This window comes from Esox lucius, chromosome 16, assembly GCF_011004845.1.
Source record: "Esox lucius isolate fEsoLuc1 chromosome 16, fEsoLuc1.pri, whole genome shotgun sequence".
Lineage (NCBI taxonomy): Eukaryota > Metazoa > Chordata > Actinopteri > Esociformes > Esocidae > Esox > Esox lucius.
In genome coordinates, this window is record NC_047584.1 from 26,511,141 (window position 1) to 26,538,181 (window position 27,041).

Here is a 27,041-nt window from a genome sequence, read left to right on the forward strand (position 1 = left end):
ATCCTGGAATGTACCAAATCCGTGGATGCAGTGAGACAAGAGAGAAACAATTATTCCCGAAATCAAAGCCGGTCCACCGAGCACAAAACAAACAGGTTTCCATACTGTCTGAAACGCGTGTTAATTTACAGCGAATCATTTTAACAGACCTTGTGAGAGGATTTTAGTTTTTGGATACTGCTGCAAACATATCAAGAAAACATCACACACCACCCCCTCAGAAGATCAGGAAGTGTACTCTCCGTGCGCGGCTCGCGTTTAGTGAATCAGCTGAGTTTGGGGATTCCAACAGATTGCGTTTATCACAATCTGTCGTTTTGAGATGGAGGAACACACCCTTGACCAACTCTTTAGTTGACGGTTTCTCTAAACAGTTGCAGAAAAGGCGCCTCACCACATACCAGTTCCGTCGTTTTTTTCTTGCCCAGGGAAATTTATTGGACGCAAGTGAACGGTCATCTCCAACCAGAGCTTGTTTTGCAGTTGGTGAGTCATTGATACACCCATATGATGCTTGGATTTTTTTTGTTTACCGCATCGCTAATCGCAGTGATCTAACTGTTCATATATTTTGTTGCCTGTGTTCTCTTCCGAGTAAAATTTTTGTGAATAATTATCATGTAAATATGTTGCATAATATAGCCCTTGATTTTCAGGTTACATGAGCATTAGAAACGACAGGACTTGTGTCTCGGCTCGTCCGCTCATTAAGCAGCAAATTAGATACCTAATAGTCTTTTAGCCAGTTTTACAAATGTTATAGTGTCCATACTTTGGGTACTTAAACAAATATCATGTTACACTGAGCCAATATATTATTAACTGGAGAAACATACAGTAAATACATAGTTGTAGACAGTTGCTAAGCATAAGAGGAAATTGTAATTACCGCAATGTATTTTGACTTTACAAGTTCAATAGAAATCTATACCGCTGTTGAGAAGACCGGTCCCTGTCATAAATACATGATGTAGCATATGTTGAGTGGACTGAGTAGAAATATGACATTCATTGTAGAGGGCCTACTGTTTCTCAGCAACATCCATTCAATCACATCAATTACAACATTGTCGTTGTGCACGGCTTCAAAGAAATTGATGTATGAAATTACACCCTGCCACATCAATTATGAAATTAATAAAATAATTACACACACACACACGTGTGTGTGTGTGTGTGTGTGTACATATATTAGCAGTGGCCTAATTTTGGATGGGATTGTTCTTCAACCACGCCAGTGGATGATGCTGGTTCTGAGATTATGCCCTTCGAGTTCTGAGTCTTTCTGATCCTGTGGCAGATGTGAATGAGTGACAGACGAGCTATTTAGCTGGAAGCGCACAATTAAGCCTACTGCAATGCTCTCTGTCACACACACAGACTTGAGATGGAAATCCCTGATTTGCTTTTTTACTTGCCCCTGTATACCCAGGCAGTCTTATATAATGCGGTCTGATGTCATTAAAGGGAACGTTTTCTTTTTCTTCCTGAAATCCTTTATCTACGGGTCTTCAGATGAGCATGTGGATATTGTTACGTCTCTCTGTTTAGTTATGGGAACAGCTAGCATGTTGGCTGAAGACTTTCACTAATTCCGCTAATGTAGTTAGCACTGGCTTGTTAAAGCACCCCTAAAGTTCTTTACACTTCACATAGATACGTAAAAACAGTATCCACACGTTCACCTGACTTTGGGAAAGAAAATAAATGACCTAATTTCCCAAATCCCAACATTCCCTTTAAGATCAGTGTCAGCCCCATACATTGCTGTTATAGCCTGTCCTTAATCGTGCAGTCTGAGGTCATCGGCCTTGTCATAAGCAATAACTACATAATTTGTGAAAGGAAAAAGCTCTACCTGGCCATAACTGTAGCAGGTTTATGGCATTTTAATTACGGCCTGTGGTGCCGTCTGTTGTTTATAGTGTTTTGCCATTGTAATTCAAGCATATTTTACCTCCAGGTCAAACTGCGAAATGTTGCTATGTGACAGATTGTGTCATAAGCAGGTGACCACTATCTCTATATACTTTCAGTGTGTCAGCGGGCTGTGAGTCCAGCTGTCTCTCGCTCCCTTCATCTTCAGGTGAACACGTTGCAGGCCTGCAGGATTCCTCCCAGCACCCGGTGGCATGTTCCTGTGGCTGAGTGTGAGGCAGCCGAGGGTTCATTCTGTTCCTAGCTAAATTGTCTAGCTCAAATTCAAACATTAGTTTTAGATTCATTAAATATTTCCCGGGGAATAACACATTTTAAACGTATACATCTCAAGGCAATAATGGCGTTTGCGTAGGGTTTTAGTGAGTCGTTCGACAGGTGTTAGGTTGTCTTAGGCAAAGCAGGCTGTATTGCTTTACCTGACCTGGCTTTTCCACATTGCTTAACTACTTGTCTGTTGGAAGAGAGCTTACAATATCAGTAGTCTGGAGGGGGGGGGGGGGGGGGGGGCAGGAAGAGGAGAGAATTGGACTTTGTGGGTGGATGTGTTAGCGGGGGTTCTAAGGCCATTTTAGCAAGTTTCATCTTAGATGTGACATAAAGACCCCTCTGTTAAAGGAGAGGTTCGGATCACATTAGAACATTAGGTTCTGATCACACAGGTGTGAAAGCTACCACTGCGCGAGAGAATGATCCATTCACATATGATCTTTGCTGTTCCCCCGACCAAAGCCAGACGTACTGAGCCTGTCAGTCAGTTCATATCAAGGTTAAAGTCATAACTGTAATGTGTTGTGACTGAATGTGTGTGCACCAGAAGCAGTAAGTCACAATTAATCCATGTAGTGCATTGAGCTTTGGAGTGATTTCCAGGGCTTAGTGGCTGAGTGTGTTTGTGAAGCATGTGTTAGGCATGTTCTCCCAGGAGATGTGGATATGATGTCAGTCTGTCAACACCGCTCCTGATTAATAATGGGCTTGGATTCCCCTTTGAGTGATGAAATTATCTTTCCTCAGTCTCTCCCTGATTCCAGATTGTGCCTGTCTTTGTCTATCATTGTCACTTCAAGTCACTAAGCTTGTTTTAGACAATGGTGTATGTATAGAGAATCCTATAGATGGCTCTACTAGTTTACTGGAAAGATCAATGTTGTGCAAGAGGTCAACAGATTGCAAAAGTCTGGGTCTTGCAAATGAACAAACAAAAACAACGAACAGTAGCCTCTAGCCTCTAACCTTTGAAGTCCAGGCTAGAGATGTTGGCCCAAGATGGCCTTTTAATTTAATCAACTTGGCAAGTCTTCCTGTGAAATATCTGTCTCTCCTCATGGTTAACAAAAACACATATTATTCATTTTCTTCTGTCCTATTTCATTTGTTTCTGTTACAAATATGGTGCTTCCTAACATTGTGTCCTCTTCGTGGCGAAATTATTTCTCAAGGTTAGCTGACCTGTCAGTAATTCCATATAAAACCAGGACATTAAATACCAATTTATGGAGGATTTTTATGAAGCGTAATCCATGGGTTGGTCTTTTGGAAAAGGGATTGAGGTAATACGTAAACACCAAATGTTATTGTGGCGCAGTAGCGGTTAGGTCTACAGATAAAACATGTTCAGTCTTAGAGGAGGCCTGTTTAAGGAATATGAATTGATTTCTGTTATGCTTTAATGCTTAATTTAGTCAACAATTCTTCCTTCGAACATGGTTTCCATTTTGTTAAAATCCTTTTATCCTCTTTATGGTTTCATATGGACTTACTCATGGCAGTGCGGGTGCCTTTAACAAAACAGACAAGGAAATCCTAATTCTGTGTTTGTCCACATAATATTGTGTGTGTGTGTGTTGACATGCATATACTGTGCATGCTCACCCAGGTTAAAACATCCCCTCGCTCCCACTGTGATTCCAGATGGCCAGATGTGTCTATTGCTCTTATCCCAGGCCCTGTTAGGCCTGTTGCAGTCCCTCTCTGCCCTCTAGTCCATTCACGGAGCATACACATACACCAAGCATCCTGCACTGCTTCACTAAAACCAAATCTATAGGCCTGTTTCCATCATGGATAGTTATTCAGCTCAATAAATTTTTTATTGCAACCTGTGTAGGCATATCTGTAATTGTCTCCATTTTAGATCTTGTCATTGCAGTGTCTGCATGCTTTACTTGAGGCAACATTCACAAACTAATTTAGTGTAACCATGTTTCTCAACGGTTTTTCACTGATTTATTGGCAATATTGATACTAAATCAGCCCTTCTGTTCTGAGACAGTTGGTAAATACACACCCTTATGTTTGTTCCTGCTGGAGAATGTATAGATATAGTGCAGAAGAAGCAGATAAGTGTGTCCATAATCTCAGTGGTGTGTAAGACACCCTCCTCCTTTTACCGTGTCTTTCACAATTCAAGCCAGGTCGGGCAGATCAGCGCCGTGCAGATCCAATCATGAATGAGCACATTGTGTTTACTTTGTAAGAGACATTGCGTGTGCGTGTGTGTGTGTGTGTGTGTGTGTGTGTGTGTGTGCACATGCGTGCGCTCATCTGTTTGTGTGACTGTGAGCTAATTAAGTATTTTGCAGGAGAAAAGCCTCTGCACGTAGGTCATGGTTACCAGTGAATGCCTGGTTGTTTGCTGGAGTACGACGCATCAAAACAGTTCAGGTAGTAGCCTGCCTTTTCTCTCTAACCCACCCCCCTGCACCCCTTTTTCCCCTCTTTCCTCCCCTTTCCCCAGACACATGCTGAGCATGCTGGGACGTGAGTGAGGCATCATGGATCCCGAGGAGCAGGAGCTGCAAAACGATTACCGTTACCGTAGTTACGCGGCGGTCATTGAGAAGGCCCTGCGGAACTTTGAGTCGTCCAGCGAGTGGGCCGACCTCATCTCGTCCTTGGGCAAGCTCAATAAGGTACGGGTGGCTGGCCTGTTGCAGTTCCATAAGCCTGGTGGTCAGACACAAAGCCACACTACCCTGTTGTGTTGTACCCATGATGCAGTGCAGTCCGTCACATTTCCATCATGATTTGCATTTTCTGACTTTCAGCTGAAAGTGTCGGAGCTTACCGCTTATTCTTTTACAGTGAAGAGATAAACATGCCTACTGGTATGTGCAGTGGTGCCATTTGTTAAGTGTATTTTTCATTGCATTAAGAGCATTTGCATGAGTAGGTGTCAGTTTCGCAGTTCTCTGAACGTGGCAGGAAGTGGTGATGTCAGCTCGGCCTAATTGTGGACCATTTTTAGGAGGTTAACAACATGTGTATTATGTAGTATATGATAAATGCCTGTGTGTGTGTGTCTGTGTATGAGTGGCTCTCTGGCCCTGAGCCAGTCAGTACCTGCAGCCACTTATCCATCCCCGGGGCGTTGCCATGGTTGCGTCTGGTTCTGTCTGGATCCAGCTCCGGGGTCAGTGGACCGTGAGATTGGCCACTGCTCGGAAATGGAAAAACAATCCTATCTGTCCCACCAGTTTCTGAAAGTGAGCCTGTGTCCGTGGTCATTCGGTGACAGGAATGATAGGCAGTCCTTTCTACTGAATAATGTATTTGCTTCTAACTATTGAAGCTTTTTCAACCTCAAGTCAGTCTGACTCTCAGTGTTGGGCTGGCACAGAGCTTCTGCCTGAGTAGATCCGAAAACATGTCCCGACTCTCTGTCCTGGGCTCCACCCAATGAGACTTTGGACAACAGTGGGTCACTGCTTGCAACACGTTTAACAATAACGATGTTTGCTTAGGAGTGTTATGGCGGCGTAACGAGGCTTTGTGTCTTGATCTGTGGACAGTATGTCTAGGGACCGTGTTAGAATGACACTGTTCCTATAGTCCACATTCATCTCTCCAGAAGCAGTATCTCGTTACATTTTCAGTTCTTTTTTTGGTTTTGGGGCGAAACCATGGTAACACAGTCGGAATTAGATTCGGATAGTAACTTAAAGAATTATGGGTAAATAAAAATGTTAATCTATAAATCAAACTTTACCCACACATGAATACATTTTTTCATGAAAATGTTACAATTTCCTCAGGTTTTTTTTTTGGTTTAAAATGTATGTCTGTGGTGACAACCTCTTGACATCTTTGTGTGAACAAAAATTACACAGTTATGTGGTCATAGTAACAGGATAATTACACATGAATTTGAGTTCTTGGAATTGATTAAAAGACACACCAGTATCAAGCACCACTGGCACATGATACTTACCCTCTCAAATCCCCCCCCCCCCAGGCACTGCAAAGTAACCTGCGCTACTCTTTGTTGCCCAAGAGGCTGATTATTGGGAAGCGTCTCGCCCAGTGTTTGCACCCAGCCCTGCCCAGCGGTGTGCACCTTAAAGCCCTGGAAACCTATGAGATCATCTTCAAGATCATCGGAACCAAATGGCTGGCCAAGGACCTCTTCATCTACAGGTGCCCACTTATGCTAACCAACAAAAAACCATTGTGTGTGTGTGAACTTCACACTGGTGCATTTGATTCATAAATAATGACTTCAGTTAGTTGAGCGGTGTAACTTGTTGAATACGCTTATCATTTTTGCAGTTTGTGCCTACACCCAGCCTATAGTATATTTTTAATAGCTTCAAGCACCAAGTTAGGCAATCAAAATAGGCCATCATCACTGTGAAGGATTCTTCACATTTTACCTGTCAAACATCCAAACCTCATCACCATTGTATGGTCTTTGGTTCTGGTGAAATACAAATGATTCATTAGGCCTAACAATTAATATCCAAGTCAGACTTGGCTCTGGGAAGAAGTAATATTCTCCTGCTGAATTTCTAACAATATCAAGTGATGATAGTACCCTATAGGACTATTAGGTAAATACACATTTGCCACCTGTCTACACACAACAGCCCGTAATGACAATGCGAAAACACATTTTATGGCCTGTAATATCTCTAGTACATAAAAGCATTCAGACCTGTTTTCAGTACTCAGAATGCGGTAGTGATCGCCGTCACGTGTGTGTGTGTGCTTTAGCTCTGGGCTGTTCCCGTTGCTGGGCCATGCTGCGATGGCGGTGAAGCCGGCCCTGCTGACCCTGTATGAGCGCTACTACCTCCCCTTACAGAGGGCACTACTCCCCAGCCTGCAGGCCTTCATCACTGGACTCCTGCCTGGCCTGGAGGAGGGCGCTGATGTCTACGACCGGTACGTGCACGCGCCTGCCACACAGTGTGCCCAGAGTCGTGTGAACCCCCCCACCCCCACCATCCCTCCAGCCCCCACCGAGTAACCGACCCGCCCTCCTCTCCAGGACCGACGCGCTGCTGCTGAGGCTGTCTGTGCTGGTTGGCCAGCAGGTGTTCTACGGCGCTCTGTGGGGCAGTGTGCTGGTCAGCCCGGTGGTCCGCCTGCCGGCGTCCCTCTTCGTCGTCACGCACTTTGACCGCCTCGCGCCCCCTCGTCGGCAGACACACATGCTGGGCTACGACAACCGCCTGCTGGTGAGTCGGAGCGGTGTCCCCCCCCACGCGCACATTGACGTACGCCCTCCCCGCGTTTAGACGAGACGCGTGACCTCTTTCCCCTCTCTTTGTGTCCAAGGTGAAGGCGCTCTGTCTGTCCCTGCATGATTCCAATGTTCTGGTGCAGAGGAATGTGCTGGAGATCCTGCTCTACTTCTTCCCCTTGGCCACCTGCCTGGTGAGTAACGACACCTCTTATTCAGCCTGCGCCGCTCCACGCCTTCTTCTCTGTCCTCCATCAAGTCTTTCGGTTCATGTCTGTTTGTCCTAGTCCTCTCCCATTACCTTACGTTCTCTTTCTTTTTTGCTCTTTCACAATGTCCTTCTTACCTCCTCACTGCGGATCTCCACTGCTCTCTCAGGACCCGACAGAGAGCAGTATCCCCATGACCAGGCAAGACACAGTCACAGTGGTGTCGGCCGCTTGTCTCACACTGCTCCGCAGAGACATGTCCCTGAACAGACGTCTCTACGCCTGGTTGCTAGGTAGCTAATGTTAATAAACGTAAACCACATACACACACACACACACACACACACATGCAAGTCTTTGCTCTGACAGCATCTTAAACTCAGGTTCTGGAGGTCTGGAACCCTTTCTGTAGTCTAACACCAGGCCTGACCTAGGGTGTAGTCTAACACCAGGCCTGACCTAGGGTGTAGTCTAACACCAGGCCTGACCTAGGGTGTAGTCTAACACCAGGCCTGACCTAGGGTGTAGTCTAACACCAGGCCTGACCTAGGGTGTAGTCTAACACCAGGCCTGACCTAGGTATTATAGTTGGTATTATAAATGGCTTGACTTTTTTTAATAAACGTTTTGTGTATTTTGTATGTATCTGTGTGTGTTTGTGTATTTTGCTGTTCCCCAGGCACAGACATTAAAGGGGGTATGGTCGCTGCAGATCCAGACCAATCCATTTCCATGGAGGAACACACAGCCTACTACTTTAACACCTACTCCAGACAACTCCTGGTGCAGGTCTGACCATCTGACATTACCGTTGACCTGATGAACTCTACTGAATAGTACCAAACAGAGAATACACCTCATAACCAACTAGACTGTACTCAATAGTACTATACAGAGAATACACCTCATAACCAACTAGACTGTACTCAATAGTACTATACAGAGAATACGCCTCATAACCAACTAGACTGTACTCAATAGTACTATACAGAGAATACGCCTCATAACCAACTAGACTGTACTCAATAGTACTATACAGAGAATACACCTCATAACCAACTAGACTGTACTCAATAGTACTATACAGAGAATACACCTCATAACCAACTAGACTGTACTCAATAGTACTATACAGAGAATACACCTCATAACCAACTAGACTGTACTCAATAGTACTATACAGAGAATACGCCTCATAACCAACTAGACTGTACTCAATAGTACTATACAGAGAATACGCCTCATAACCAACTAGACTGTACTCAATAGTACTATACAGAGAATACGCCTCATAACCAACTAGACTGTACTCAATAGTACTATACAGAGAATACGCCTCATAACCAACTAGACTGTACTCAATAGTACTATACAGAGAATACACCTCATAACCAACTAGACTGTACTCAATAGTACTATACAGAGAATACGCCTCATAACCAACTAGACTGTACTCAATAGTACTATACAGAGAATACACCTCATAACCAACTAGACTGTACTCAATAGTACTATACAGAGAATACGCCTCATAACCAACTAGACTGTACTCAATAGTACTTCACAGAGAATACGCCTCATAACCAACTAGACTGTACTCAATAGTACTATACAGAGAATACGCCTCATAACCAACTAGACTGTACTCAATAGTACTATACAGAGAATACGCCTCATAACCAACTAGACTGTACTGAATAGTACTATACAGAGAATACACCTCATAACCAACTAGACTGTACTCAATAGTACTATACAGAGAATACAACTCATAACCAACTAGACTGTACTCAATAGTACTATACAGAGAATACACCTCATAACCAACTAGACTGTACTCAATAGTACTATACAGAGAATACACCTCATAACCAACTAGACTGTACTCAATAGTACTATACAGAGAATACACCTCATAACCAACTAGACTGTACTCAATAGTACTACACAGAGAATACACCTCATAACCAACTAGACTGTACTCAATAGTACTATACAGAGAATACGCCTCACACTCTTTTTTTTGAGAACATTAATGCAAACAATGTGACCTGGAGTTCCTTAAATACCCGGTGGCGTAACGGTGTGTATGTATGTGTGTGTGTGTCTATCCTTAGGCTTTGATCAACATCCTGAAACAGAAGGATGTGGAGGCGGACCCGGAGAGTGTGATTTATTATCTCAGACCCTTCCGTTTAATCATTAGCCTCTTGGATAAACCAGAGATCGGTACATTAACACGCCTCCTCGGGCCTCCTCAGGCCTCCTCGGGCCTCCTCTCTCCCCACCCCTCTCCATTTCCCTCCACTCTGTGTCATGCCCTCTGCTGGTCAGTAATGTGTACTGCTGATGATGATGATGACAGTGATGATGGTCTGCCTCAGGTCCTCTGGTGGTGGGCAGTGTGTTATTGGAGGCAGTCCGGGCGTTTTACAGCTACTGCAGGGAGATGCTGGGCGAGGGGACCATCGTCAGAACGGGCCTGTCAGGCAACCAGCTAGTGAGGTGAGAGAATGGCCGCGGAACCGATGAATGGACAGCGAGGTCGCAACGCGAGTCGCCGGCTTTTCCTGGGGTTGTTTGTCGTCAGATTGTCCTTGTCGCTTATGGAATTCCATTGTTGTGAGCGCCCTCCTGTGGGTGTGTCAGTAATGTGTGGTCCCTATGGTGTTTTCTGTGCAGTAAAATAAAAGAGAACAAGAACGCGTCAGAGATCATAAAGACAGTGAACATGCTGGTGAGCTCCATGAACAGTGAATTCCTGTGGGACTACATGACCGGCCACTTCTGCACCTGCTTCAGGTAGCACTTCCACTGACAGGGACTCCACCCCTCCACTGGCCGGCCTAGCGGCTCTTTTCCTGACTCAAATGTGTTTTTATGTTTTTCCTGTCTCTGTCTCGATAGCAACCCAACTGACCCTCCCCCGGATCAGAGTACCTGCCCTGCCCCCTCTGTGACAGAGATCTCCACGCTTATCATTTTCCTTCTGGATGTCATCCCACTGGTACACACACACACACACACACACGCATGCGTGCATGCGCAGAGATACAGAAAAACACAAAACAAAAATAAACACCCTTTCCTCTGTTGTTTGTTCTCACCCTCCCTGTTTGGCGTGTTTCCGTGGCCCCTCCAAAAGGAGCTCCATGCCGACATCCAGTCTCAGTTCCTGCCCCAGATGCTGGGCCGCATGCTGCAGGCGATCCGCGCGGACGTGATCTCCCTGGAGCCGTCTGAGCTCACACAGGGCCTGCGTGCATGCTTCAAGGTGCTGAGTAAGATCCAGATGCCGGTGGCTTATATGGACGCGGAGGCGCGGACACAGGAGGTGGAAGCACTGGCACAAGAGGAGAGCTTTGAACATGTTCAGGTCAGATTCTTTCTGTTTTTGTGTGTTTTTACGGGTGTTCTCATTTTGGTGTAACACAGGCCTTTCTGTCGGTGGTTTTCCACACGTTGTTGATATTTCTCTACTTATTTCTTAGATAATGCACATTGTTTAAGTAGCGATATTATCTTTCTCTTTTTATTTCACTGATATGTACTGTATGTATGTCAATTTTAGCTGCAAAATATTCAAGTCACACAACACCAACAAGTACTTGTAGTAGGTAGGGTACCAAGCTCAATTGTGGTTGTTGGCCGGGGTATGCCCTCTCCTCCAGCGCATTTGTGGTGACAATTCTTTCAAGGTTGAACGAACACAAAGCTTAGCGAAATTTGAATCCATCGTCAAAGGTCCTGAAGCTGCTGCAGAGTTTGATGCGATGAGGTAGTGCTCCGATCACACTTGTTATTTCCTACAGATACAGGATGTAGAAAAAGAGAGGAATGAGGAAAAAGAGAAGGACGAAGAGCGTGATCAGTTCAACGGTGACCATGACAAAGCGGAACCGGAGGAAGAGCCCGAGCTGAATGGAGCGGAGCGAGACACTGGCCCTGGAGAGGGAGAAGAAGCCTTCCTGCCCCTTCGGTCGGAAGACAGCGGATTGGGCATCAGTGCCTCGCCATCGGAGCAGCAGCTCCTCCCAGGGGTGGCCGTTAGCGCCGGGGGGGAGGCGTGGATTGTCAAGGAGGGCGTGTGGAGGAAGGGGGGCGTGGTGGAAACCATGACCCAGTGTCTCCTAGACATCCTGACCTTCGTCAGCACCAGGTACAGAACATGATCACATCAGGTAAACATTTGACACACAATCATTAAGCAAGCTGCTCACGGTGAACCCGCTTGCTCACCGCCCCCCCATCCCCCCCCAGGTACCTACTGGTTCAGGTGGAGGAAGTCAGAGGGACGGAGGAGGTTGTGCAGCCTCACCCCACCGCCCCCTTACCCGATCAAAAGTCCTCACTCCCGGAGGGCCTTCATATCAAAGGCAAACCGTCCTCCAGTCCAGGGGCCCCTATCTCCGACCCCCCTGTCCAAGGGCTCCCCGCGGAGAGGAAGAAGGGACGAAGGGGCCCGGGGAGAGGGGTGGACTGGGGTGCCGGTTACATGCCCCGGGGCAGGTCAGAGATTTCGGAGGAGTGCCGCCAGGCGTTTATGGCTCTCTGTCATCTGCTGTTGGAGTGCACCACCTTTCCCCTGTACCTCAGCGAGGAGGAGAGCCAGGGACTCTACAGTCACATGTTCAACCACACAGGTGAGGTCACACATTGCACAGCGTGTTGTGTTACCCATACGGGTCATATTATAGACTTCCACGCAAACCTTCCACTGCATGTCGCACTCGCGCAAAAGTACATTTGTTTAACTCTTCTACGACACTGTCAGTGATGCAAGCTTTCTGGGTACCGGTTTCTCTATTCCTATGAAGAGCTGGGAGCCAAAGCTTTGTGTACTCCTACCCCCATCGCTGCTTAGGCACGTGGTTTGACCTTGTTTTGTAGCTAACACTGACTGAATGGAAGGTAGCTAATGCGTTTTCTTCATAAATGATTTTCTTCAGGCAGTGACGTGGACAGCCTGCCCATGTGGCTGAGGTCCTTGATGACCCTGTGTTGCCTGTCGAGGGACTACCAGGTGCAGCACACGGCTGTGTCCTCCCTGCTGGAGCTAATCAACCACTCCCAGTCCCTGGCCCTGGTCATACAGGACAAGACTAGGCGCTACCAGTCCAGCGGCGCCAACCCCCTCAGCGGGCAGCTACAGATGGTCACAGTGCCCCTCATCTACCCTGGGCTGCTTAATGTCATCGAGCAGTGCACAGACTTCTACCAGGTTAGGAAACCAATGGTCTACAATGTCAAGTGGGCTTTTATTACTGCCCCGTGAAATGGGAATTGGGAACACGTTTTCACCCAGGCTTTACTGTAGGTGTAGCCAGCGAAAATGATTGCCTGGATACAGCAATTAGCCGTGATATATAATCAGTAAACCACGAAGCCGAGATAAACCGGTTACCAAAGCGATTATTGCACTAAATAGTGTTTAGGGTTAGTGATGCGGGATGTCATACCCATGGTATGCAGTCCTGAATGCTTTTGCTGAGAGTGAACATCTATTGGCCATATACCACACCCCTTATTGTTTACAAGCTATCAACCAATTAGTATTCAGTATATGAAGCACTCTGTTTATAATATGTTATAGTGTTAATTTCCTTGGTGAATATGTCCCCTGCAATTGCCTCTTTAACAGCATCTTCACATTTTATTTCCTCTGCCTGCAACCTCATATGGTCAGGAATGTTAATCATCTGAAACTGACCTCTAACCTTTGGCCTAATGCAGCGGGTGGCTCAGGTGCTGTGGGCTCAGCTGGATGTGGAGCGTCGAGAGCAGCACACCTCGTGTGTGGAGCTTTTCTATCGGCTCCACTGCCTGGCGCCCTCCGCATCCATCTGTGAGGACATCATCTGTCAGGCTTTGCTACACAGAGACAAGGTACAAAACACACACACACCATTTTATTTCTATTTGTGACTGATGTGATCTTAACTCTGTGTCCGCTACTCTAGGTTTATCTTTGAGCTTTCCAAAAACCTAACAAAGCATAATACTCTCTTCAGGGAACTGGTATAATCAGCTTGTGATTTTGTATTACAACCTTGCAGGCGATATAACAGATGTCGCACACCATGTGCAGCAGGGTATAGCAACGAAGTGCAGTTTAGCAATCCATCTAAAATAAAACATAAACTCCACTTCCCTGACTATCTGTTCTTGGGCCTGTCTGACCAGTCTAAATAAGCTCCCTTCTGGACCATGTAGCCAGGCAACTCTGCTTTCCGTCACTGTGCAATAATCCTGCTGTCTAATCAGCATCTTGATTTGCCACACCTATGAGGTGGATGGATTATCTCGGCAAATGAGAAGTGCTCTCTAACACAGATTCAGACAGATTTGTGAACAATATTTGAGAAAAATAGGCCTTTTGTGTACATCGAGAAAGTCTTAGATCTTTGAGTTCAGCTCATGATAAATGGGGGCAAAAACAAAAGTGTTGCGTTTATAATTTTGTTCAGTGTAAATATGATTTCTTATATTCTTTGTTTAATATTCAACCAAAAATATGACAGGCTTTTAAAATGTGTTATTGGTGCAAAACTTCAACCTAACATTTAAAAGGAATGCAAAATTCGGTCATTAAAGAATTATGCAAAAGTGACCCCCACATGAATGACATAATTAGTCATTTCTGTTGTGCATGACAGTGAAACACAAGCTTGATGGATTGCGGTTACAAAATAAGGTCCGCATCAAAGGCATGGTGTTTTTAATTATGCATCTTTGTGTCCCTCAGACCGTACGATTGGAAGCTCTACACAGGTTCTCATTGCTGTGGCACCTCACCAGGGAGATTCATTCAAACCGGACCATGTCTCTGAACCGCTCCTTTGACCGGTCAGTACAGCTAGGGTCAACACATCAGAACCATTACAAATAAAACATTAGTAGTTTATTCATAAAGTTAATTAATCATTGATTAGTCATTATTACCACGTTTGTAGTTTTAGTAATCTAGTAATTCCCTTGTACAAAACACTTTTTTTTTTAATAATGATTGATAATTTCTTGAGATAAAAGATGGACTGGATATCTTTCTGTCTTTCACTCTCCATCTCTCACTCATTCTCTCTCTCTCTTCCATCCATCTTCCCCTCTGTCTCCCCTTCATCCTGGTCTCTCTGTCTGTCTCAGGTCTCTGTGTGTAGTGATGGACTGTCTGAACAGCCCAGATGGCTCTGTGAGTGCTGCAGCCCAGTGCTGGCTGGTCAGGGCTCTCTCCCTGCAGGACGTGGTCCGAATCCTGGAGCCTGTTCTCCTTCTGCTCCTCCACCCCTCAACCCAGCGCTGCACCATCCAGACCGTCAAACAGAACCTCACCACAGGTTAGCGTGCGCGTGTGTGTGTGCGTGCGTGCATGTGTTTGTTCTTTGGTAATTGTTGGCTGGGTTTAGAGAGGTTTGGTATGGTATGCTAACACACACGTTGTTCTCTGTAGGGAATCTGAAAAATGTAAACAGCAGAGGTCAAAGCACTGCAAAGTGTTCTGCGGACGCCATACAACCAGATGTGGGTACTCAGGGTCACATGATCCTGGTGGACCGGGAGGCCATGTGGGAGGAGCTAGAGCTAGAGCCAGAGACCATACCACTGGCCAACTCCACCGGGTTGTCTGGGAGCGACAGTGAAGCCACCGAGGGGGAAGACGAACCGGACGAAGAGGAGGACAGCGAACACACAGAGTCAGCAGACTCCAGCGGCGCCCAGATCTCCACAGAGAACTCCACCTCCGGCTCTGCCACTTTTGGTTGTAGCTTAGAGGATGGAGGCGTGGCAAACCTTCTCAGGAGGGTGGAGTCTGAACACACGCAAGTGTCGGATTCGCTCTCGAGTGAGGAAGAGGAGGACCTGGAGCTGGAAGCCATGGCTCGGTCACGTCTCCTCAAACAGGAACGCGAAAAGAGGGAAGCCATTGACTCCCTCTTCCGCCATGTTCTGCTGTACTCTGTGCCTGGGGGCGGGGCACATCTGCTTCACGGCTTGGCTCTCCTGGACAGCCTGCTGAGGAGCAGCGCCCAGCGGCCTCTGGTGGAAGCCCTCTCCTCCACCTCCCTGGATACCAGCTCAGCCGCCCACCTCAACCTGGTCTCCAATCTGCTCCAGCGCCACCAGCAGGCCCAGGATGGAAGAGGCTTCTATGGCCGCCTGCTCTCGGCCTCCTCCTCACCCTCCGTCCCCCCGGCCCTGCTCATCGAGCTCCTGGTGTCCCTGTGCCTGAGGTTCCTCCGCTCCCACTTCCCGTCCTACCTCACCCTGGGCCCCAGGGAGCTGCAGTGGAACCGGGAGGTCCAGGTGAAGAGCGTGGGGGTTCTGACCCGGCTGGTGACGGAGCTGGGCGGCGTGGCGCGAGGCCAGGGCGAGGCCACGGTCCGACTCGAGGCCATCCGGAGGCTGCTGGCCAGTTGCAAGGTGCAGCAGTACAGCCTCCTCACCCTGTCGGCCTCCATGTATGTCAGCCAGAGAGGAGCGGACAAGGGCCCCGCCGCGGCGGACCTGGACCTGCTGGACGACCAGGGGGCGCTGTCCGAGGAGAGCCTGGTGAATGTGGGCGGCGGCGGGGGCCAGGAGCAGTATCCGTTGCAGATGGAGCTGCTCAAGCTCCTACAGGCCCTCATCGTCCTGGAGTACCACGTGTGGCCGGGGGGGGCGGGTTCGACCCTCCACCCCGACGAGCACTGCGAGGCCCCCCCGCTTTCGCCGGCCTCCTCGTCGCTGGCGCGGGAGTGGCAGACGGCCGTGCTATTCCAGCAGTCCATCAGGGCGGCGCAGTACGTCCAGACCCAGCCCATCACAGCCCAGGGGATGTTTGTTTCGGCCGCCGCCAGGGCCCTGCAGCCACAGTACGGCTACGCCATGCACCCCCACTGGGTGGCGCTGCTGTGCTCGTCCCTGCCCTACCTGGGGCGCTCGCTGGGCATCATCGTGGCGCCGCTCATCAGCCAGATCTGCCGGAACCTGGAGGAGCTGGTCAGGCAGTACGACCACGACGGGGCCAAGGCCACACAGGGCCTGGGCATCAGGAAGGAGAACATCGCTCCGGATTATCCTCTCACCCTCCTGGAGGGTCTGACCACACTGACTCACCACTGTCTGCTGGACAACAAGAAGGTGAGCACCGCCCACTTTGGCGAGGCGCGTCCCTACGCCAAGTTGAGCTCAGCGAAGGAAACGGTAGGTGTTCTGAACGTCCTCTGTCTCTCCCTGTCAGTCCCTGGTGACCTGCGACCCCGGAGACGTGCGCAACGCCCGCAACGCGGTGATTGAGGAGCTCCCGTACATGTTCAGCAGCATGGCTCTGCTGTGGGGCGTGGTCAAGCGGGAGGAGTCCCAGAGCAGGGGGTTGGAGTACGCCCGCAACACCAGCCACGGCTCTACCTCCGTCTACTTCAAGAGCTACAAGGTGTGTGTGTGTGCGTGTGTGCGTGTGTGTGTGTGTTTGGCACTAATGTAAAAGTGCTTTGGAATTGCATTTGTGTCACTCCCTGACGGCACCGCTCATTGTGTATGTTTTGTGAAGATCCTGAAGCAGCGTGTGTTGGACTTCCTGGCTCCTCTGACCGGCCAGTACGGAGTGCAGCTGATGGCCTCTGTGGGAGCCGTGTGGAGCAGCCGGAGGAACAAGAGGAGACACACCAAAAACAAGGCGAGCATCCTCAGTCGCACTGAGTCTTTTCACCGGCGGCTGCATGAGCGGGGGGTCAGCCATAAATCAGCGCCACACACTGGCATGAAGAAACCTCCGCCCGAATGTGAACTTCAAATCGCTGAGACGATGTTTCTTCCAAGTGTGCACGTGAAAGCAGAATAAGTGTTTTGATCAGTTTGAATGTAAAAATTGGCAACATAGAAGCTAGTTTCGGTGGAAAGGCTGTGGTAAAGATTTTATTCCATGATTCTTAGACTTATTTTGAGAAAAGCCAGAGGAAGTTGGTACCACACACCTTCTGTCTGACACGGTTTACATGAGAGTTGCCCCCACCCCCGCTCCTTCCCCCTCCTCCCCCTCATCTTAATCCATCTCTTCATCGGCGTAGATCTTGCCTGTGGCCAGTGAGTCTCGTCTGATCATCGTGGATCTGGTGAAGTCCCTGGGCACGCTGCGCACAGACAGCATCCTACAGATGGTCAAAGAGGTGGTGAAGAAACCTCACCAGATCAAAGGAGACCAGGTACACACACACACACACACACACACACACGCACCTGAAAACAGGATGGTTATGCTGCCAGTGGTCCTTTGAAGGTGGTCTAGTTTATTAATTCCGTCTCTCCTTCCTGTGTGACAGAAGTCAACCTTGGTAGACATCCCCATGCTCCAGTTCAGCTACGCTTACATCCAGAGGTAACAAACAACAATATCGACTCAGACATCCACACTGGCATTTCAAAAAATCTGAATAATAATGAAAATATAATTTTGTCATTTGATAGTCTTTTGGATGGAAGTGCGGGGAGAGTGTTCTGAAATAGCAGTGGTCTGGACTCACTTGTTGGCTTACACTGCCAAACCACCCTAGGCCCCAATTCGGGCCTTCATTTAACAAACATTCTCCGCCGTCTCTCTGTGTGCTAGTATTCCAGCTCAGGCGCTCCAGGAGAACGTGGCGCCCCTCCTCGCTCTTCTCAGAGAGTCAGTGCAGCTCAACCTGGCCCCCCCTGGACACTTCCTGCTGTTGGGGTCAGTCAGCAACTTCCTGTCCACCTGAAAGGAGCACTATAACGTTCACTATGTCCTTAATGAGTCATCAGTCATTAATCTCAGGGCATACTGATTCAAATACTACAAAACATTGTTCCTTATATGTGGTTTCCAACGTATGACATCATGCCTCATAGACATGCATTGGTTTGAGACTGTGTTAGAAGTAACTATATGTTATTGCACTTTAGTCTTCATTTTAACAATCAGGAGATTAGCTTATCAAGGGCGACTTACAGTTACTGCATTCATCTTACAATAGCTAGGTGGGGTAACCACGCCCAGTAGTAGTAAAATACTTCTTCAGTGAAGTCCGCAAAGTTACCGCTAGAATCGAGGAAATAAAGATAATCAGAACAAGGCATCAGTGAACATGTTGTCCCCTGCTTTTCATGTTTTATCCTAAGTTCTAAAACTGAAACGGGGAGGAGGGGTAGGGAGATGGGGGATGGTGGGGAAACAGGGAGGGGGGAGGAGGGGACGGGGGAGGTGGGGAAACGGGTAGGGATGGGGGATTACAATGTGTAACTATACTGTTGTTTTAATCTTTTTCTACTTCAGGATCCTCAATGACTTTGTAAACCGGCTCCCCAACATGGACAATAAGAAGGACACTAAAGACATGCAGGTAAGCACAGTAACGCTGCCCTTACTTCGCACCTTTCTCCTCCTCGCCATACACTAGGACGAAACCGCAAACGTCCACGCAGCCTGCACTAAATGTGTGGACCGAAAAGTGTGAGGTTATGTGAGCAAAAGGTGCATATTTAGATTGACCCAGTACAGTGTGAGATGCATGATGTTGATTGTTGCATTGATGTCGGTTATGGTTACCATGGTAATGTCACGTAGGAGGTGACCCAGAAGATTCTAGAGGCGGTAGGCGGGGTGGCGGGGTCTTCTCTGGAGCAGACCAGCTGGCTCAGCCGAAACCTGGAGGTCAAAAATCAGCCGCAAGTTTGTCCTGAGACAGAGGAGCCATCTGATGAGCTGGACCTGGACCTCTACGGTGAATAGCACACACACACACACACACACACACCTACCTAGAAACATCAATGGTAACGAGTAGGTGGACTCAAAGAATACACAAAACCCATCTCCTTTAGGACAGCAATACATACAGAAAAGCTCTCAAACATCTGGAGCTATCATATTCATTCATGAACTTTAAAATTGGGGAAAAGCTACTCCCCCTGCTGTCACGCCAGGCTGGTGGTGACCTTTGCAAGTTCCTGGATTTGATCCCGCAACATTTCGATTACTAGTCAGATGCTATTTTTAGGCCCTTTGTTGTGAACATCAGTTTTCTAGGTACTCAAACTCAGGGTCACGACTGTGGAAGAATTTGAAGAGAAACCACAAAGTACAGCTGAGTTCTTTATTACATGCATGGGAGGAAAAGTTGTTAAAGTAGTTCCTCAAGTTGGTAAAGAGGTTCCTCAAATCAAACCGTTCCCTATATAGCAAATGAATAAGTAAATAGAGAATTATAATATAAGATGAAAGCCTAATTCAATTAATTGGCTGACAAATTCCACTGCAGGACGTAATCATGTCAGAGTAAATTCCCCCAGACAACCCCAAATGGGGTGACCATACTTTAATGGACTTTTTTATTTTGTTTTACAGAAAATATACATTTTCATTATTATATTCATGAGACAATAACCTTTTTCCTTGTTGAGAAAAATGAACGTTCAAATCATAAAAAAAAAAAAAAAAAAATTATATATATATATATATATAATTTTTTTTATTTATTTTTTTTTTTTTTTTTATTTACAGATTAACTTTCAGAAAGTCATTGTAGGTTCAGATGGATAGTCTACATGTTTGCCTTTTTTGTTAAGGAAACATTGGCAAGGACAACTGGCAGATTTCAGAAATTAAGCTATACCGTTCAAAAGTCAAGCAATTTGACTTTAAACAATGTATGACTGTTGCTCTCAACAGAAAGTCGTCAGATATTCCTTGAGACGGCATCGGAAAGAAAATCAGCACTTGTGTCCTTATGCCTGATGATTAACCCTAATTGCTACTGGATGGCTAATGTGGCAGCCCCCCCATGCCGTCTCAGTTAAATTACCAACATTCGAACGTCAAGATAAAAATTAACACTTGAAATACATTCTGGATATGACAATTCTAATGGGCTACTCGGCACAAAAACATGTTTTGAAAGTACATCCCTTCGAATTATCTTACAAAACACATTTGCCTGTAGTTTAAAGCAACTTCAGTTATTGCCAGGTAAATACAAATGACAAAATACTCTGGGATCGCTTTACCGCCCAGTGCCCGTCTCTGACATGAATCACCTTTGCCATGGTTGATTAAGAACAGCCTGAGGACCCACCTCAACCAGCGGTCTCCTCGACTCCGCCACCTTCTGCTCAACTCTGTTCACCGGTACATTTGAGGGGACTGAGAGGCAAACCTTCACTGTAACCATGGAAACAGAGGACTTCCTCACCGCTGGCTGGTCTGGTGAGGGAGGACACTCGGCCTAATAAAGTGCCCCTTTTGTACTGTAACCATGGAAACCAGCTCAGTCCCCAGTCGTGGGTTTAGGAACCCTGCAGCTTCACTGGAGCATTTGACCCGGGATGTGGTCTGAAGGATGAGACAAGTCCTTCCTCCTTTCCTGAGGTTAAACCACAGTGCTGACACTCGAGAGGAAAGTTATACATATTCAGGAGTGACACTTACATCCCTTTCCTCCTTTTTCTCCTGGAATTTCATCTGTTCTCTCCACTTCACTTAAATCATCTCCTCCCCTCGGTCCTCTGTTTCCTGGGCTTTTTCTTTTCTTTTCTGTCACATTTGCTGCTATTTTATTCTCATTTATTCTGCCTTTCTCTTTTGTCTCCTCTCGTTCTGTCCTCCTCTTCTCCAGACTCCGTGGCTCAGTCCAACACCATGGTCTCCTCTTCAGCTCCTTCCGTGTACAGTGTACAAGCCCTGGCGCTGCTGGCGGAGGTAAGTGTGTCTGTGGGGTCGTGTGCAGACATGGTTTTCAGGAGGCGGCAGACAGCCTAGGCACTAGGAGGATATGATCAGCATCTGAAAGGCTGCCAGTTCGAATGCCTTATCCGCCAAATTCAACGACCTTAATGCAGACATTTAATGTGGCAGCCTCCTGGGCATTTCCCATTTTGAGGGGTTGGGTTGGAAGTCTAGATGGACCTTGTGTTGAATCTTTAATGTAATCGGACCACCCCCTGCAGGTTCTAGCCCCACTCCTGGACATGGTGTATCGCAGTGACGAGAAGGAGAAAGCCGTCCCGCTCATTTCTCGCCTCATGTACTACGTCTTCCCCTACCTGAAGAACCACAGTGCCTACAACATGCCCAGTTTTGGTGCAGGTGCCCAGCTCCTGAGCAGTCTGAGTGGGTACGCCTACACCAAGAGGGCCTGGAAGAAAGAGGCCTTCGAACTCTACATGGACCCCCTCTTCTTCACCATGGATGTGTCCTGTGCCCCCCAGTGAGAAAACATTTACCTACCCAACACACGTGCCCTAATGTGAAAGTGTGTGTGTGTGTGTGTGTGTGCGTGTGGCAATCTACATGCCAGGTCAACATTGACGACAATACTATGAGACACTAGTTGAAAAGAAAACCACTGTGTTTGACCTCGTTTGACCCTCTTTTTATCATCAGCTGGAGGTCAATCATTGACCACCTACTTACCCACGAGAAGACCATGTTCAAAGACCTCATGAGTAAGTAGGACTGTGTGTGTGTGTGTGTGTGCACGCGTGTGCGTGCGCTCATTTGGCGTGTTTGGAAGAGAGCGGCGATGGGGTTATTTGTAAGTTTGTAAGTTAACAGTCGTATGAATTGCAGGCATGCAAAGCAGTTCTCTGAAGCTGTTCCCCAGTGCGGAGCAGAAGCCCATGTTACTGAAGCGTCAAGCCTTTGCCATGTTCAGTGGAGAACTAGACCAGTACCATCTTTACCTGCCCCTCATCCAAGGTGAGGGGGCTTTTTTCTCATTTCTTGGTGTGTGTGTGTGACTGAACACATGGCTTTTTTTGCTATTGTTGGTGCATTTTTGTAGTATGTAGTATTATATTTATCCATTGATTTGTGAAGACTAAAGCTTATTAATGCTTTATGCACTTAGTTTTTGTGTTCGACCCCGTCCAATTCAGCTTTTTGTAAACAAATTTAATCAATTACCTTAAAGCTTCAAAACATTGTTTAATGTTGATGTAATGCAGGCCGTTTTTTCTTAAGGCACAAACCCTTCTAGCAAAACATTTCTGTTCCATTTAATACACACATTCATTTCCCTCTGACCCAGCCTGACTGCAATGTTTCTCCGGTCCTATCGGAATGCTTTTAGTGACCTGAGAGAAGGTTTGAGGTTGTTAACATCCTGGCTGTAACATCTTGTTAAGGTCATTTGTCAAACAGAAAGAGGTGTGTTACCCACTCAGGAGGAGGTTGTAAACCCCCCCGCCCCACCCCCCCACACCACCACCCTTTCTTGAGTTGTCGTATTCATGACCCCCCCCCCCCCCCCTATAGTTCATTAAACAATAGGAAATGGGTTTGTGACTGCAATTCACATTTTATTTGGCCATTAGAAGATAATAAGCAGACTACTGGACACCCAAAACCAATTAGTGAAGGCACTGGAGGCAAAATAAAAAACTTGAGAAACAGGAAGGTCAATATGTATCCTTCATTTGCACTATAATGTAATGCTGTAATCTCCTTCTGTTCTTTTCCCTCCCTTCTAACCTTCTTTTCCCTCCCCCCTAACCTCCTTTTCCCTCCCTCCTTTTCACTCCCCCGTAACCTCCTTTCTCCTTTAGAGCGGTTGACAGAGGCTCTGCGTGTGGGTCAGACACCCTCAGTTACTGCTCAGATTTTCCTGACGTTCCGTGTTCTGGTGCTCCGGATCTCCCCCCAGCACCTCACTTCCCTCTGGCCAATCATGGTCACAGAACTGGTGAGGAACAACCTCCACTCAGATGATGTCACTTCCTGCACAGTTTATTTCAAGACATGTAAAGCCAAATGCAAATCCACCTGACTGTAGACAGAATTCAGCATATTAAATAGGGCCAGGTGCTTCTTTGATATACAAAAGTGGCTGATAAGAAAATTCTTAATATAGAAATAATATCACACATAGCAAGTGTATTTAGACCCAGAATTAGACTTCGTTTCTTTCTCTTCCCTCTCAGATTCGCACATTTGTTCGTTTGGAGAAAGCCTTGTCAGAAGAGAAAGAGGTGTCAAAGTGAGTCAGTGATCAGTCTGTCTACCCGTCTATACATGTCTCTCTGTGTTGTGCACGTTAGACCACAACGTTGATGTGTATACCTTTCTAATGGGATGTGGGAGTCTCTCGGATATCAGCCATGATTCACTGAGCTCTCTAATGACCTATACTAACCCTCTTTGATTCCCACTATCAGGTTGACTAAAGTCGTGCGTGGCACCATGGGAAGCGTGGCGCTGAATTTCCCCCAGTCAGAGATGGACATGTACCTGTCTGCCTGCAAGTTCCTGGACACGGCCTTGGCCTTCCCCCCAGAGAAGATACCCCTGTTTCAAATGTGAGCGCCTTGCCCTGCTTAATGTCCCTTTTACATCTACACTGGGATGCTTGGACTTAAATGACATAATCTCTGCTGTGCGTGTCTAGGTATCGCTGGGCCTTTGTTCCAGAGGTAGATATAAGTCGCTACAGTGGCCCAGAGAATGGCCTCCTCGAGGAGGAGCAGGAGTGCAAACCCCATATTGTTAGAGTACTAGAAGCATTAAACCAACGCTATGGGGTAAGAGAACACAAGCACCTTCACTACGGAGCAAGAGACCACTCATACTTACATTTACCACGATGACAGCCTGAATCAATCATGCAGTCCCCCTGTCGCATATGAAGATGTCATGTTCTGTCATTCCAGGAGCTGAACGGGCTGAGTGAGGAGTCATCCACAGAGCGTCTGGAGTTCCCCCTCCTCACCCTTCGCTCGCTTTCGTCCATCACCCAGCTGGTTCCTTTCCTCCGTACCCTATGCTGTTCCTTTCAGGGAACGTCACCCGGCAGCCACATGGACCACCCTGTGGCAGAGTATCCCGCAGCAAGCACAGACCAAGTCCTGAGGAGACTGGAGCACATCACTGAGGAAGAGTTCCTGGACTCCATGGAGAATTAGATCTCCAGCAAAGTGCTATGGGGCCACAAGGCTGTACAGGCCGGGGACACTGAGGAACTGAAAATTGGAACCATATAAATGAAATGTGTAAACTGGGCAGAACCACTAAAAGCGATGTTGTATTGTAAGCGTGTGCCAGGAAAACGGCAATCTTATAGAATGTATTTTCTGTTGAATTGTTCACCATACCTCGGTGAGTCTTAACATGCCATGTCTGTAGAGGATATTCTAAATTTGAGAAACTCTAAAATAATCTACAATGTACAGACTTACTTAAGCTAGAACGGAATGGTAGCTTTTGGCCTGTCGGAGTACAAGGCTGAATGCGTTGACGTGAAGGTAGGCTTGGCCAAATCATGTTGCACCAATGATGATGCAGATATTGAGAAGAGCAAGATGCCAGAGTTTGCTCTCCTACAGTCACACGTTTTGCACAAGTGCACAGGTTCCTGTCAAGCTGTTTCCGTGTGGTAGCCACAGAAACAAAACAGAGGAGGAGTGCTGCGTAGCAGTTCAACACTCTTAGTTGTTGCTGACAGACCCACAATGCTCTTCAATTTCTACATTATCAATATTTTGCTCAGTCAACCTTTAAACAAAGAGTAGCAATAAAGGGACAATAGTAAACACTAGTAAAGTGACAGTAGTTCTGACTAGGGACTCTTTTCCATCACTCTAGAAAGTTATGCATAAACCTACTCCTCCATATTGGCATATTCTGTCTATCTTTCTATCTGAATATAATTAATTCGAATGAGACAGGAGTAGGTGAGGATACTTGCTGGTCAGTGATTACAGGACCTTTAATGCTCTTAATAGAGGATGGTTATTTTCTTTTATGTTTAAAAGGCTCGACATCATGATGTCACAGTTTTATTTGTTGGTAAATTATTGAATGTGATCTATGTAAACAGCAAAACCTCTATCCTATGTAAGTGAAATAACATGGCTTTCATTTTGGTATTTTATTTAAGGGAAATCTTTGACTTTTGTCTGTTTTAGTCACAGTTTTAATCTTCACGTGTGAATGCTTAACTAAATAATGTGAAGATCTGGTCTTCTGAAAAGGATTATTTGTTAATATCAGAATTAATATATCTGTAAATAAAAACCAACTTTTAAGAATGATTCAGTAAATGGAGCTCAACTTAAATTGTACGTTTGCTTAATAGAGTCTTAGAGACCGAAACCTCAAGGTCAATAACATGAACATTGCAGGTGATAACTGTTCTGGAGAAGCAGATGTTTATGTGCTCTGTGATGACGCCAGCATGTCTCTTTTTAATAAATATCAATTGGTTCATGAATAAACAGATACATTATGTTATTCTTCTGTTTTATTTATAACTGAGATGAGAAATTGTTTGATGTGAAGTTGTAAATTCCAGTTGGGTCTGTGAACATCGTGGCCATCCATTCTCCTACATTTTACAAGATTGATATTTCCATTTTCTGTTTATTCAGGTTGTGGACAAATTGATAGAAACAGGGTCTGTGTACTTATCAATCTAATAAACTTGCTGAAATTAAACCGTAGAATATGACTTTCAATGTTTAAACTGAATAAGAAATTGGTTTGTTTAGATATTGTCCACTCTCCATTTGAAATATTACTGTAGCTTGCAAAATTGGGATTTTGAAAGTCCATCCATCTTCTTCTGCTTATCCGGGGCCGGGTCGCGGGGGCAGCTGTCTAAGCAGAGATGCCCAGATTTCCCTCTCCCCAGACACTTCCTCCAGCTCTTCCAGGGGGACACCGAGGCGTTCCCAGGCCAGCCGGGAGACATAGTCCCTCCAGCGTGTTCTAGGTTTTCCCCAGGGTCTCCTCCCGGTGGGACGGGCCTGGAAGGAGGCATCCGGAACAGATGCCCAAGCCACCTCAGCTGACCCCTCTCGATGTGGAGGAGCAGCGGCTCTACTCTCATTTCAGCCGCCTGTATCCGGGATCTTGTCCGTTCGGTCATGACCCAAAGCTCATGACCTTAGGTGAGAGTAGGAACGTAGATTGACCGGTAAATCGAGAGCTTCGCCTTGCGGCTCAGCTCTTTCTTCACCACGACAGACATCGACCGCATTACTGCAGAAGCTGCACCGATCCGTTTGTCAATCTCCCGTTCCATCCTTCCCTCACTCGTGAACAAGACCCCTAGATACTTAAACTCCTCCACTTGAAGCAAGAACTCTCCACCAACCTGAAGTGGGCAAGCCACCCTTTTCCGGCTGAGGACCATGGCCTCGGATTTGGAGGTACTGATTTTCATCCCAACTGCTTCACACTCGGCTGCAAACCGTGCTAGTGCATGCTGAAGGTCCTGGTTTGAAGGGGCCAACACGACAACATCATCCGCAAAGAGCAGAGACGGAATTGTGTGGTCCCCAAACCTGACACCCTCCGGCCCCTGGCTGCACCTAGATATTCTGTCCATAAAAATTACGAACAGAACCGGCGACAAAGGGCAGCCCGGCCAGAGTCTAACATGCACTGGGAACAAGTCTGACTTACTGCCGGCAATGCGGATCAAGCTCCTGCTTCGGTC

General features: G+C 46.8%; 1 protein-coding gene across 1 annotated transcript; it reads left to right on the plus strand.

Moving 5' to 3' along the window:
- Nucleotides 1–25,831, plus strand: dop1b (DOP1 leucine zipper like protein B). The gene is made up of 36 exons (XM_029113436.2): nucleotides 1–486; nucleotides 4,679–4,853; nucleotides 6,176–6,357; nucleotides 6,934–7,104; nucleotides 7,211–7,400; nucleotides 7,501–7,599; nucleotides 7,784–7,907; nucleotides 8,294–8,403; nucleotides 9,732–9,843; nucleotides 9,999–10,119; nucleotides 10,297–10,416; nucleotides 10,522–10,621; nucleotides 10,760–10,990; nucleotides 11,427–11,773; nucleotides 11,875–12,257; nucleotides 12,564–12,835; nucleotides 13,348–13,500; nucleotides 14,360–14,460; nucleotides 14,758–14,948; nucleotides 15,062–16,731; nucleotides 16,832–17,023; nucleotides 17,141–17,266; nucleotides 17,658–17,792; nucleotides 17,910–17,965; nucleotides 18,197–18,301; nucleotides 18,884–18,950; nucleotides 19,175–19,331; nucleotides 21,222–21,304; nucleotides 21,553–21,812; nucleotides 21,989–22,050; nucleotides 22,175–22,303; nucleotides 23,152–23,288; nucleotides 23,527–23,582; nucleotides 23,761–23,901; nucleotides 23,991–24,123; nucleotides 24,253–25,831. Exons 2-36 carry the CDS (start codon nucleotides 4,716–4,718, stop codon nucleotides 24,502–24,504), a joined length of 6,906 nt encoding a protein of 2,301 aa, XP_028969269.2. The 5' UTR covers nucleotides 1–486; nucleotides 4,679–4,715; the 3' UTR covers nucleotides 24,505–25,831.
- Nucleotides 25,832–27,041: the final 1,210 nt, after the last annotated feature.